The sequence below is a fragment of the Scaptodrosophila lebanonensis genome, unplaced genomic scaffold, assembly GCF_003285725.1.
Source record: "Scaptodrosophila lebanonensis strain 11010-0011.00,11010-0021.00 unplaced genomic scaffold, SlebRS2 tig00000001-arrow-pilon, whole genome shotgun sequence".
Lineage (NCBI taxonomy): Eukaryota > Metazoa > Arthropoda > Insecta > Diptera > Drosophilidae > Scaptodrosophila > Scaptodrosophila lebanonensis.
In genome coordinates, this window is record NW_022060529.1 from 24,382,470 (window position 1) to 24,396,550 (window position 14,081).

The 14,081-nt window shown below is 42.6% G+C and overlaps 1 protein-coding gene across 2 annotated transcripts in view; it reads right to left on the minus strand.

Moving 5' to 3' along the window:
- Window positions 1-12,975, minus strand: part of LOC115628438 (protein naked cuticle) — a 42,713-nt gene extending 29,738 nt beyond the window's left edge. The window contains exon 1 of one of the 2 annotated variants that reach the window (XM_030524539.1): window positions 11,720-12,975. In XM_030524539.1, the coding sequence (XP_030380399.1) occupies window positions 11,720-11,783 (64 nt within the window). In that variant the 5' untranslated portion in view covers window positions 11,784-12,975. The remainder of the gene's footprint in view (window positions 1-11,719) is intronic. The other variant, XM_030524548.1, reaches the window with a different exon arrangement.
- Window positions 12,976-14,081: the final 1,106 nt, after the last annotated feature.

The window sequence follows — 14,081 nt, forward strand, 5'->3', positions numbered from 1 at the left end:
ACTCGTCTGTATGGGTGAGTGACTGTCTCCTGCCGTTTTGTGTGTGTATCTGCACACTGCAATTGATTTTAATTTTCATCTGTGTGTGTGTTTGTGTGTGTGTGGTTGCGCGTAGTTAAAACTTCCGACGCGACGCGTCGGCAGCGACCATAAACCCCATGCACACTGCATGCTGCTCCAAATGGGACGCCGCTGATTTTAACAGCAGTTCCAGTTCCCCAAATGCGCATTTAGCAGCAGCAGCCATTAGCAGTGGTCGGCTTTGATATCGGCTGCTGCACCTGCATTTCCGCTTCAGGGTTCCACAATGGCCGCCACCTAAAAAGCAGGTGTTGGCGCTGTGCCGGCAGTTCCCTGCTTGCACTTCGAGGAAATGCTTAGGGTGTGGTCTTATTACAAGGTCCGGTGTTTAAGGCCGCCTTTGCTGTTTCCAAAGAGGACAGCACAAAAGACTCTTCTCGGGCAGTGTTGGTGGTCTTTTATAGAAGCAGAGAATTTTCGCTTGTCCTTCAACTCTACATATACTCGTACATACTTGTACATAAATAGACATGCAGACCCGAACAAAATGTAATTTCCTGGTTAGGTGTTTTCAAGTAGTGTCTGCATTAAATGTTTAATAGTTCGTTAAAAAATGACTTTAGGCAATGAATATTTTTATACTTATTCTCTTCGAATATTCACTCCGAAAATAATCTCGTGTGTAACAATTATTAATGACATTAAAAATGAACCTAAATAATGAACGGGCCAAATTATTTAAGGAATTAACAAAAAAAGTTGATAATATTTTTGTATTTCTTAATAATGATCTGCTCGAGTTCCAATTACGGAGAAGTATTATTAATATAGACATGAGTCAAATATTGCTTTGAAACCTAGTGCATGTAATTAAAATAAATATAAAAATATTTAGTCCGAAAACAATTTCTTAAACTCGTATAATAACTGACTGAAAATGACATAAAAATGAAGCTAAATTAAGAAGTATATTAACTGGTTAGTTGCATTTCCAAAGGTTAAACAAAAATGAAATGCTAGAGTCAAGCGGTCATGAAATAAAGATTACAAAAAAATTATATTTATTATTTTGCAATTAAACTACAATAATTAAATGCAAATACTATAAGTCCCAAAAGCATAAGTTTACATCGGGTTCAGAACAAAAACAACAACTTCAGAGCTTCACAGGGCGTGAGCAGAGATTAAATTTATGTTGCTAAAGCAAAAACCACTAATAACCTGGGAAGAGGCGGGTGCAACGAACAAGAAATTGATTAGGAGAGTATGAATACCAAGTTTTGTTATTCTAGTGCTTATACGTCCACACACCCGTGATCTCATAAAAACGGACATTGTCATCAAAGATAATATGAACATGATTTATGGGGTTAGCCTCACCTTCTTTGAAACTAAACTAGTATATCCTTTTACGTTATGCGTTCAAGGTAAATTTATATAATTGCCACCAGCGGTGTCTCACCATGTTTAAAGTTCAAAAGTTGCCTCTTAGCTACCCTCCTTCTCGAAAGTTATATATAGAGCCATCGCCCAACTTGCACCAAATTGGGGGACGCACAAATTATGCGTAAATATGCGCGATTCCCCCTCAGACGGTTCGTCTTCGTCTAACCAGCGCCATCACCCCATGCCTCGGAACATATTTCTCGTTTATCGTTTTGCGAAAAGTCAATTTTTATAACACACGCGGGCATACAACCCGCTCCCACACACAAACCCATACATACTACATAAAGTATACATATTTACGCACACTATATATACATACGGACATACATAGATACAAAAAATGATTTGTGGTTGCCTGAAACTGGCGAACCAGGCTGTGTTGGCGATGCGGGGCGCTCCGGAGCAGACCAAGCGTGCGAGTCGCGACTTCCTACGCGAGAATATGTAACAAATTTGTAATTTGAACGCTACAAATCATCATTTTACATAATGATCAATTCATATACGTCAAACTGTTGTAGTCTTTGTTGTTGTTATGCTGCTGTTACCAGCCATTCTGGTGAATTATGTGCCGCTTTCGCCTCTTCATGGTATTTTCCGATTTGTTTTCGCATTCGCCATAATTTGATCAAATTGGCATTGGCAGGGCAATGTAATCCGTGCTCCGAACTGACCGAAACTCTTTTCGAGAAATTCAATTAAGTGAATTGTCTTTGAATGTGAAATGGCTTTAAGGAAAAAGCTTAGTTGGATGTTTCAAAATTTGGCAACACTCAATTAAATCTGTCATTCGTGTTCTCAAAATTTCATACATTCATCAAACATTGGGCGCCTTCAGCAGGTCGTAACGATTTGCGATTTTTGATTATCGATTGTTGTTTTGCCTCTGTCGGGCGATTGTGATGACTGTTTTAATAAAACATTCTGATTTGAGTATTTTTGGTCAAAATGTCACAGCTTGCTGGGGCGCATATTGCCATTTTATATATTTTCGCAAAGGTCTCGACAAAATTCTGACTGTGTAGTGTCAAAATTGAAAAGTCTAAGTCAAGTAATCATAATATTTTTCCGATTTGTGATTTGTGATTTCGATTGACATTTTTACTTATTCGAATCACAAATCACAGCGGTCAGCAGGTGAAATCAGTAATGATCGATAACAAGTCGCAAATCGCTACGACTTGCTGAACGCGCCCATTGTCACCGAATCACTCAAATAATGGCCCAAAATTGTATATCGACGAACTTAAATTTCGTAAACTTGTTTGGTTTCAAATCATCTCGTAATTATGCTTAGTCCACTTGGTTAGAAAGTTAACTCGGTAATAATCTGCGTACAATATCTGGGAAATCAAAGTTAAGTTCCAATATCTTCGGCTGTCGCCTCCAATGCGAACAATCTCAACTAATTTGAATACTTTGTCGAGCCCTATTTTAATTCATTTGTACGTTTTACTTTGAATTCGAACCTTCTTGAGTCACTTCACACCCAAAGAGCGCCGTCAACTGGGACATGGCACATGGCACATGGGACAGCCTCCAGCGTCAAATTAATACAGACACGACGACGCTGTGCCCATTAACTGTAGTACTTTCGGGACTGCCCCAGTATGGAGCTGCAGAGCTGCAGCCCTGGCACAAGTCCCGCTTAGAGTCGGAGGCCGAATCGCAGCCTTCGTTGGTCAGGTTTATATATTTTTTAATGAGCATCGTGCAGCGCCCGGTGTCTGTGGGCAAATTGCGGGTTCGTTCTTTCCCTCAAAAGTGTTGCACTCATATTTTGCCGTGTGCGCCTTAATTATATGGCCGCCGACTGAAATTCAAGTGAAAAAGTAAGTTCGGTCCAGAGCTAAGCCTATTTCGTGCCGCTGTTTAAAGCATGAAAATTTAATGCCAGCTTAGCTGAGTGACTGTCGGACGGCTTGATGGCTTGACGGTCGACAAGTCCGCTTGTTTGATGGTTCGGACAATGCTCAGGCGAGACCTTTCGGCCGCTCGCAGGGACGGCATTCAAAGAATTTTTCTTGCCACATTTTCGTTTAGGCTCAAGCCGCTTACAACGTGCCCTTTTCATCTTCCCATCTTCTTACTGTTCTTTACTGATTCTCAAGTATTAATTATGCACACATAAAATATCTTTGAACCTTTTTCCTCTGCGCTCTTTTCTACTTTGAAATGTTTCTGTGAATGAGTTTTTCATCCGACACATCAATGGGATGCAAATTAACTGTACAAACATAAATAACATTTTAAATTCCAGGAAAATGTGGAGACCCATCGTGGCCGTAGTGTTGTTGGTGATGTTACACTCACAGCCTCAAACCCAGCATTTGTCAAAGTAATAAACATTTTTAGGCTCCTGTTGACTCTTTGATAAGGAATTTTATTATCCTGGGGGTCGTTCGCGTCGTCGCTTTTGATGTGTTGAACTGTGACCGGTTTTATGTAGGGCGGCCGGAACTTTAATGAATTCAACGGCACGTCGTTGTGCCTTTTTAGCGCCCAAGCTAGGGCACTGCATGTGGCTGGCAATCCTTTCAAAACTTGTTCGTCCTCTATTTGTGTGTGTGTATGTGTGTGTGTGTGTGTGTGTGTGTGTGTGTGTGCGTTCTCATTACCCTACATACTTTTATGCGGACTCCGCAGATGGTTCCGCACTTGTTGCTGCCATAAACTAAATTGTTCTGTTTGGTCTCTGGCCTCGCTTTCGGGACGATACATCAAACTGTTCTGAACTTTTGACAGCTGTCACTGACAAGCAAACAATTTAAAAAGTTCTCACACATCGCCTAATTAATTGAAATTGACATATTCCATTGCAAATTCTAGAAATGTTACAGAAACTGTATCTGACAGTTGCGCCAACGCATCCATTACTTAATCCAGTACGGTGCACAGGCAACCTCGATGGCTGCTAAAAACAATAATTTGGCGCCCTTAAAACATCGCAAATACTAGTTTAAATGTGCGCGTCATCATTATTGTTATTGTTGTTGTTTACTATCGCATAATAAATTATATAAATTATTGTAATAATTTATTGACAAGCAATGTTGGCGGCTTTTCAAGCTTTGTGAGCTCAATAATCATACGCTATAGATTATAAAGTATTATAAATCAACAAAATAAATCTTGGCAGTCAATGTAATAAAAACGGAAGAGTAAAGAAATTGGAAGGATCAGAATAGAGGGCCGAACTAACTTTCAAAGTATTTCTCAGCTTTTACCAAATTTTATCAGGAGAATTATAATGAAAACCAATTATAATTGTACTGCGGCATATAATCTTTATAATGAAGTGAAATGACCTTTTTCTACATTTTATGTCTTCAATAAAGGAGGCGATACAGCTATATAACGAATCGAATATCCACGTGCCTGAACTCATATCTACGCAGCTTGAATTGACTCTTCTTTCGCTTACATTTGTGAGTTAATGCACTTTTACTATATGCTATCTGACCACACCCTTTGTTCTAGCCCCAACTGCTGTCTGGCCACCGCATCTTAAACATTATTATGCCGAGTACCACATGGCGTATGCGTATTAAAGCGGTTGTTTTGGCCCATTGTTGTGATTATTTGTTATATATGGGGGTTATGGTAAGTATGTTTGTCTGTATGTATTATTTTGTGGCAGCATTGTTCATTGCTTTCAGCATTTGTTCTCTACGGCTTATTGTTTTTCTTGTCGCTCTTTGAGCGCTACGCGCCATTGCCGTGTTAATCATGCTACATTGCAAGCACTATGCCGCAATAATCATAATAATCAACAATAAGAAGAGCAACAACAACAACAACAACAACAACAATGGTCAATGGCAATGGCAACAACAATAACATCATTATTTTAGATATTTATGTATGTGCGCAATGAAAGCCCCACACACAATGGGCGCCTGTTCTCTTGTTCTTTGTATTGTTGTTGTTGTTGTTGTTGTTACCATGGCTCTTGATAAAAATTTAATGTAGCATGTTAACAAGCGAGCCGTTATGATTACACACAGACCGGGCCCGCACAACAGCAACAACATCAACCAATTCCAATACGAAATTTTGCAGTCCAATTTGCCATTTCAATGATGATGACGACTGTGGCAGAGGCAGAGACAGAGACAGAGTAGAATACGGCTGAGAGCACGAAAGAGGCAAGAAACCCAACCTAGACGTAGTATGTAGGTGCGCCGAACTGGGAGCTGCAGTTACACGAACTGCCGCTGCTTAAGGAAATGAATAATCAATATTCACAATTGAAATTCCCTATAAATTGGCAGTGGGGCGGCATAGTTGTTGTTGTTGCCGTTGCAGCAAAGCTTGTTGTTACTTTAGGTATTGGTTTAGGTGCTGCTGGCATCTTGGCAAGCTACATACATGACGTCACCACCGGAAGGAAGTCTGCGCTGAGCTTCGAACAAAATTGGCCGGTTCAAATAGGTTAAGGTGGTAATCCAGGTATTAGCAGTTGTTGAACAATTTGAAGGGGTATGCAAAAAATAGTATAGAAATAAATTTACTGTTGGGCTCAACAATTCAGTCTATATATTTCCTAAAAAGATCTAGCACAGGTTTATTGTTTTTCACATTTGGCAGCCACACAGACCAGTATTTGATTTTTTATAAACATACTTACAAACAAAAATTCAATTACTGATGCACTTAAAACATATTGATATGAAAAGAATAAAATATACATAGCTAAAATGTAACTTTCTTGCTTGAAGTATTCCATCTGTGACACTTCTTATCTGCTTCATTCTTCACATTCAGTGACACGTGCCGGTATTTTAAGTGATGTCACTAGTTTGTCCTCCTTGGAGTTAATCGGTCTTACTCGAGCATACACTCGAAAGCTTTCTAATACAAAACACATATTTTACCTTCAGCCGACAACCGACATATCTGCCTACCTACCAGTCACTCCCTAGGCTGGGTGGCAGGCCATTAGCCCAACCACTCAGTGTTGCCCACTTTGCATTTTTTGACCCATCGCGACGACACGTTTTATCATTTAAACTGGGGGCCGTGGCCATGCCCCTCACCCAAGCCCCAACCACCCACAGCTACGCAAACAACCGCGCACTGCTGACTTCGTTCTCGTTGTTGTTGTTGTTGGCGCTTATGGCATCAAAAGCGTGGGAATTAATATCAATATCGTCGCGCTGAGCACTGGGCGAGCTGATAGCAGCCGCTCAGCCGCGTCACAGCCACCATGGCGTATGTGTAATTTTTTCTACGTTCTTTTTTATCAATTAAAAGCCACTTCAAAAGCGGAAAGTGTCTGTGTGCTCACACACACACACACACACACACATGTACATACATACATGCAGGGGGAAAGAGAGAGAGAAAGAGAGATAAATAGAGAAAGGCGTGACAAACAGGCACCCAGCACTTTGCTTTCGTTGTCGCTTTTTGTTGTGTCTGTCGCTTGGCTTTTTGGAACTCTCACACATTTTATTGAAATGAAAAAGCGCCGCCAGCTTTTTATTCTGTTATACGGTGTTTTTTTTTGCATTTAAGGCCGTGCGCATTTTAAAATGTCAACCCTCGCCCCCCACCGCCACCCATGGCACACCCATTTAAACAAATTTGTGTGTGCTGGAAAAGAGTCGGGGTAGCTGCTTTCGAATGCTCACAAACAGTTTCCCATGCACTTTCATCGTCGTTCCGTCCGTCCGTCCGTTTGTCCGCTCGTCGGTCGTTTGTCGGCGGCGGGCTTCGCTTTGACACAATCAACAAAACTCAACCAAGCTGATCCTCGACAGCACAGCAACGGCAACGGCGACGGCAACGGCGACGACACGTCGGCGTCCACTCAAAGCTAATGACCGACAAAGCGTTTTGTATTATTTTCAATTTCATTTTCACTCTGCCACTTTTCCACTGCCCGGTCATGCATTAAATATTATTAAGATAAGACACTGTTCTGGCTTTGAGCTGCGCTGCGCTGCGCTGGGCTGGGCTGCGCTGCTACTCGCTTATCAATCAGACAACCGTCAAAGCGAGCGACCAAGCGTAAACTACATTTTAAATGCTATACATTTTGCAGACAGCGACAACAACAACAACAGCGATAAATACAAAGAGCTACGGCAGCAGTATTGAACAGTCGCCTGAATAGGCGGCATCTGACATGATTTTTCCATCATATTTATGAAAGGTAACTAAGAGATACGCGCGAGGTTCGAGGCTGGGCACTTCCATAGAATTTCGAGTGCCGTGTTTAAACTTACATTTACATACACACATACATCAATCTGTGTGTGTGTGTGTGTCTGTATGTGGCGGCACTTTTCCAAGAAGCGTCAAGCCACGCCAACCAATTGCTAAATCAACACACACACATCGACTGACATACACAGAGACATGGTGGAAACCAAAACAAAAACCTCAAAAGTCATTACATATCTCTGCCAAACCCTCGCAGTGCCGCCTGCCCCTATCTGGGGCCGCACAACTCCAAACGCAAAATGCAGAAGCTACGAGCTAACAGCTTTTTATCTTTGGCACAGGCGGTATTGTTTTTGCGCCCCGGCCTGCAAGAACAGAGCGGAGCGGAGGGGCGCGGCGCGGAGCAGGCCAAAAGGCTCTACAACCAGAACCAGCAGATTGCTCGATCGCTCGCTGGCCTTATACGGTCGTTGGAACGTCAGACCAGCGACAACGGCAACTGGAAAGACAACAGCGGCGAGGAGCCGTGGCCACGAATGAGAATGCTGTGTGAGTTCGGCAAAGTCAACTTCCTGGCTAATATTACGAAAATTGCTTATAGGGTTGGCTCTGAAGTAGGATCAGCCATCCGAAAGTGCATTGTGCAATATGTTATGTGTGTTTGTGCCGAAGCCGATGCCGCCAGCATCAACAGCACACAGTCCAGGCAAAATTGTAAAACCCGCGCAAGGCACAGTGACACCAAACCTATTTCCTGGACCTTTTATAAGCCAAAATTTAAAAGAATGCATTGGTTCCTTTCTTTATAAAAGAAAATGCGAAACAGGTTGTTTTTATGTTATCAATGAATTTAAAATTTCATTTTAAAAACCATTAATGTTTATTAACTAATTGTAAATAATAGGATAATATAATTCAAATTAATGACCATAAAAGGTGCTTAAAGAGTACAGAACATAGCCTATTCACTAACTTCTTCTGCCTTGGCTAATGCATTAAGATAGAGGCAATAGGCTTACCTTACTGTTCAATTTCTACATAACGGACCTTCCCCAACCATTAAAGGTAACTTTCATTACCAGCAGCAAGATAGAAGGCTACAGTTGTGCAAGCCCGACAGTGAAATACCCTTTAAATAAACAAGCTTCCACTGAAGAAGAAAAGGTAGAAGAAGAGCGAAATGGATCCTCTAAAATGTGTTCCTTCATAACTCTTCCAGAAATTACCGATTAATAAAATTTGAAACAAAATTTTAAAATTAGAAATATAATGATTTATGTATTGCAGGGGAAGGGATAAAAAAACTCATGTTGCCTAGGGAGTAGAAGAGCCTACATACCAAGTTTGGTCAATGTGGGCTCAGTCGTTTTTGAAATCCAGACGTTCATCCAGACAGACGGACTGACATGTCTGGATCGATTTCTCTCGTCATGCTTCACTAGCTGACCCGGCTAAGCGCTGCTATGGCTGGAAAGCTGGAAATTTTCGTGTTTAGAGCGGAGCTGATTTACTTTCCGACCGTAACTGATTTACACTAAGCTTTCAAGAGTTTTGAAGGAATATTATTTCTGGAATTTCATCACAGAAATATCTATTAAGATAAAACCTAGGTTTCGCGGCAAATTGTTGCTGTGACAGGATCGGAGTCGGAGATGCTTCTTTTGTACTCTTCGATAACAGTGTATATAGATAGACACGAAAGCAATTTTAGAAAGAAACAATCTGTAATTATAAACTACTATGTATATATAATGAGCAAAGATGTTATGTTAAAAAGGTAAATATTCAACAATTGGTTTTGCAAAATAGGATTTCCTACGAAATTTCTAGCGTGTATTACATATTTGAACCACAGTACCGTCCAATGATCAGCCGACGAACCGACTCGGCCCGACACAAAACTGAAAGCGGAAAGCGCATCTTTTGAAAAGAGCGCAAACCCAGCTCGGCCAGGCCCGTGCATCGGCATTGGTGATGGCAGAGGCGGAGGCGGACGCGGTGGCAAGAGCAGGGGACGAGGCAGGGGCAGAGACAGAGACAGGCACTCAGCGGCTTGCACGCTGCGTTGTGTATCTCAAAGATACAAAGCCGAGTCCGTCGACTTGTCGCTCTGTCGTTTGGTCGGCTGACTGTAAACCGCTTTTGTGGATGGCGGCTTGAAAACGATGCCGCCGTCGCCGTTGATGCTGCTGTTGTTGTATCTGTGGCTGCCGCCCAATAGTCGTGCGCTGCGCCGAGATGCTTGGCATAGTTGGATCCGAACTGGTTGGAGCTTGCAACGCCGTCGTTGTTGCTGTTGTTATTGTTTTTGTTGTTGTTGTTGTTGTTTTTGTTGTTGTTGTTGTTATTGTTGTTGTATTCATGCCGCTCAGTTATTATTATTTTTGCTTGCGGCTCGACGATCAAGCAAGCGACCGAACGTTGTTGTTGCTGTTGCTGTTGCTGTTATTTATCAACCAACGTGAGGGTTTTAAAAGGTTTTTGTGCCATGGCTGGCTTGCTGGCTAGCAGGCTGGATGACTGGATGGCTGGATGGTTTGCAGCTGCCTTTCTACCTGCAACAGGTAAAATTTTTTCGTACGTTGTTTTAGTCGCTCGGCATTTCAACAGAACGTAATTTTCTGTTGTTTTTGTTTTTCTTGTTGTTGTTGTTGTTGGTGTTTTTTTGTTTTTGTGTTTCTGTGTTTTTCTCTTCTTTTCGTATTTTGTGTTCTGTTCGTGCCACTCGCCTGGCTCTTGGACTGGCTTGCTGCTTTCTTTGAAGTTGCATACTTCAGTCGCACCGGCCGCCGTTCCTTGTGTTTCCTTTAAACTTGTGGTACTGAGATGTGTGTTGCATCTGCAAGCAATTAGTGTAGGGCTTGTGGTATGTCTGGACCTGCAGTGGTCTCTTAGCCAAGTCGAGTCGAGTCGAGCTGAATTGAACAGAACCGAACTGAACTGAACTGAGCTGAGCTGAGCTGGAGGTTCAAAAGTGTTAGGATGGCATTTAATTGACGCAGCAATTGCGGGTCGGGCAGCAACAACACCGGCAGCAGCTGGTTGACCGAAAACGTTTCCATTGAAATGTCGACGGTGGACGGTGGACGGTCGACTGAGGATAGGAATGGGAATGGAAATGACGACGAAAACAAAACATTGATTGATTGATGTTCCTGTGTCGTCGTTTGTTTTCAAAAAGATCGCCTCGATCGTCGACTTCATCGTCTTCGTCATTATCATCAACAGCATAGTCATCATCATCACAGACCAATCCACTTTGGTCGCTACTTGGCCTTTTTATGCTCTGCGGTCTTGTTTATTTACGTTTATGATACTTTTTACCCTCGCCTAATGTAGCGGCACACAAACACACATACTCGAACTACATACATACATATATGTACATACTTTCATGCACACTCACACACACACTCATATGGATAGGTCTACTATGAATGTGTAGCAGCCGCCATGCCGAAAAAGCAAATCGCCACCGATGTTCAGTTCTATTGATCACGTATACCGCCGCCTTGCCCTCGCTCTACGTCTCTGTCTCCGTCTCTGGCACTGTCTCCCTCCCTGTCCCCGTCCCTTTCCCTAGCACACTTGCGCTGGCTCTTCGGCTTTTCCATTTTCTATTTATTTTCCATGCGTCGTTTTCTTTTTGATGTTTGTTGCTCTCGCTGTAGTTCTTCTGTACTATGCCCGATTTTCCTTACAGCGCATGTTCTATTTTTGTTTTTCCTTTTCCACAAGCAACAACGTTGTTGTTGCCGTACAAATCGTTCAAATAAAACTATCGATGAGAATATGCGGAATACGAGTGCACACTCGTAAGACGCTACTTTATGCTTCAGCAATGTTTAATGTTTAAGCAGAGGTCGTCTACTATACTTGTACTATAGTACCCTGATCATTGGATCATTGTATACTACGTCGAAGGCCCACACGCTATTCATAAGAAAAAATAATGCCTAGGGCCATTCATTATTGTTTTGGCACAAGATGCTTCAAGGCACACTATAGTACGAGTAGTACAATCCTCAGTGCTCTGGCTTAATATGGACAATATTGGCTAGAAGCCGCTTCTGCTTACCTGAGAATTGTTTATAGCCGCCGAGTATCTTGTGCTTCCACCATTTGACAATGTTGCCCGCCATGTTTAAGCAACTCTTGGTGTTGTTGTTGCTCCTGTTATTATTCGTTGTTACTGCTCTTCCCAGTTGCAGTTACTTCTGTTTGTTGCCTCCTTTTCCTGAGTGGGGTTAGTTGGGCAGCAAGGGCGATTTATGTGAGGCGGGCGCTGCCGTTGCCGTTGCCGCTGCTCCTGTCACTGCCACTGCTCCTTGGCTGTAACTTCCAAAATGTTTTACGGCCTTTGGGTATCCTTTGTCGCTGTCTGTGCAGGTAGGTGAGGCAGGACTAATACACTCCGAAACAGAGCTCATGAAATTGTATCTGCGACCGTAACTTGGTTGCTCTTTTTCCTGTTGGTGCTGTTGTTGCTTCCGCTCCCCTGTGTGTGTTTTATGCGCGGACAAGCGGGTCTTAATTTGTATTTTGTATGATTGGGAGCGGCGGAGAGCTAAGGTATGATCGTAAAACTTTTTACAACTTGAATATGCTGCTGCATTTTAGTTTAATTTGTGCGAGCAAGTACGACTGCGAGTACGACTACGAGTACGAGTATCTTGGCGATACAAATGTAAACGTTCAGGTCGCGCGGGCGCGTAATTTTAATTGTAAAACATTTTGCCGACTTTTGTTTTCGTCTTCTTGTTGTTTACGCTGCTGCACTGTCGACGCACCGCGAATGACTTTGCGAATAGAAAACAAAAACAACACAGGCCCAAGCACGAGCTACAACAACTGAAAACCTAAAGCTAAAGCGCAAAGCACGATTTATTTCCAAATGATTGCGACGCGCGACGTTGGCGGCAACGTTGACGTTAACGTTAACGACGACGCGATTACCACGGGCGGTTGTTTGGCTTTTTTGGGGTGTAGTTGTTGTTATTGCTTCTGACGTTGCGTCCAAAGGGGGCGGTTTTAGACTTACAGCCCGATATTTTCAATGGATTCCTTGTGGGAAATCCAAATATTTTTACTTGCGCATATTTAAGATATTTATGTGCATACAAGTATATATGTACTATATGTTAAAATTTTCACGAACACACTTAAAATACAAACGAAATATACAATTTGTTGACGCCTTGTTTATTTTCGCGTTTGTGTTTTGGTTTGTAACTGGCCTGGTAAGCTACGCAAACGCGTATGCTCGCCTCGTATCTTCCAGAACGCACTACTCTAAACGCTGAGACACTTTTTACCAAGCGCACTGCACGACTAATGGAAATGGCGTACGGCCACACACTGAAATTGTGAACGAGCCGAGTGCCACAACAAAGTGGTTGTGGCCGTTTTTCGAATAAAACAGGCGCTCGCTCTCGCTCTTGCTCTCACGCTGGCGTTCTCCCACTTCGAAATTCGAAAATGAGACTAACGCACGTTGTTTTGGCGTATGTTGTTATTGGATAGCATCTGACATGCAACAATACAACGCGCACACACTTTTTCTGATATTTTTGCTTAAGCTCAGGCGCCTCTACGCTATCATGGTAAGTATGCTAAAATGCATATTATTCCTAATAATTTTTACCTTTTCCTAACATACATACATACATATAACACTATTATATGAAATTGATATATGTATGTACATACATATACATATGTGTTTCTTTAAGAGCATTATTTGAAATGGTGCGTGCTCTTTCGGGCTGTGGCAGCGTATTTTTATATTTTTAGCAGGCGTACCTCTGCATTTAACCCATAGCTGCCCGAGATTTCAGTATGCGATCGTTCGCTCTGCTGCAGCGCAAAACATGAGGGCAATTGCAATTACCTACATACATACATACATATGTATGTATATACCTACCAGTTGCCAATGCTGCTGTTCTTGCTATTTCTCTTGCCGCTCTCGTCTCTGTCTCCGTCACCAAAAACTTGTTGTCCAGACCGACGATAATAACAGAGCAGCGAGAATCCTGAATTACGCTGCAAGTTAGCAGCTTTTTCTTTTTTATGTACGGCACAGCCGCAGACACAACCAACCAACCAGCAAGTGAACACGGCGACAAGCGAAAATCCAGCGGCTGCCTCTGCCTTTGCCAAAGGAGACCGAAAGCTTTCGGCCTCTTTGTCTCTGCGTAAGCCTGCAGGGCACACATTCGTACCGTTCCCTCACCGGTGCTGGGCCCCCCTTCAGCACGACTGACTGTTGCTGCCGTCTGCCGTCTGCAGTCTGTAGTGTTTAAACGTTCCGCGTCAGTATAATGGCGCAGTAATTGAAGAAGAACACGCGATCGCAGCGGGCTCCAGGAACCTCCTCTAACAACCAAGCAAAAGGGTTTCGTTACGAATCTTTTGCTGCTTCTCCTTTTGTTCGCCTA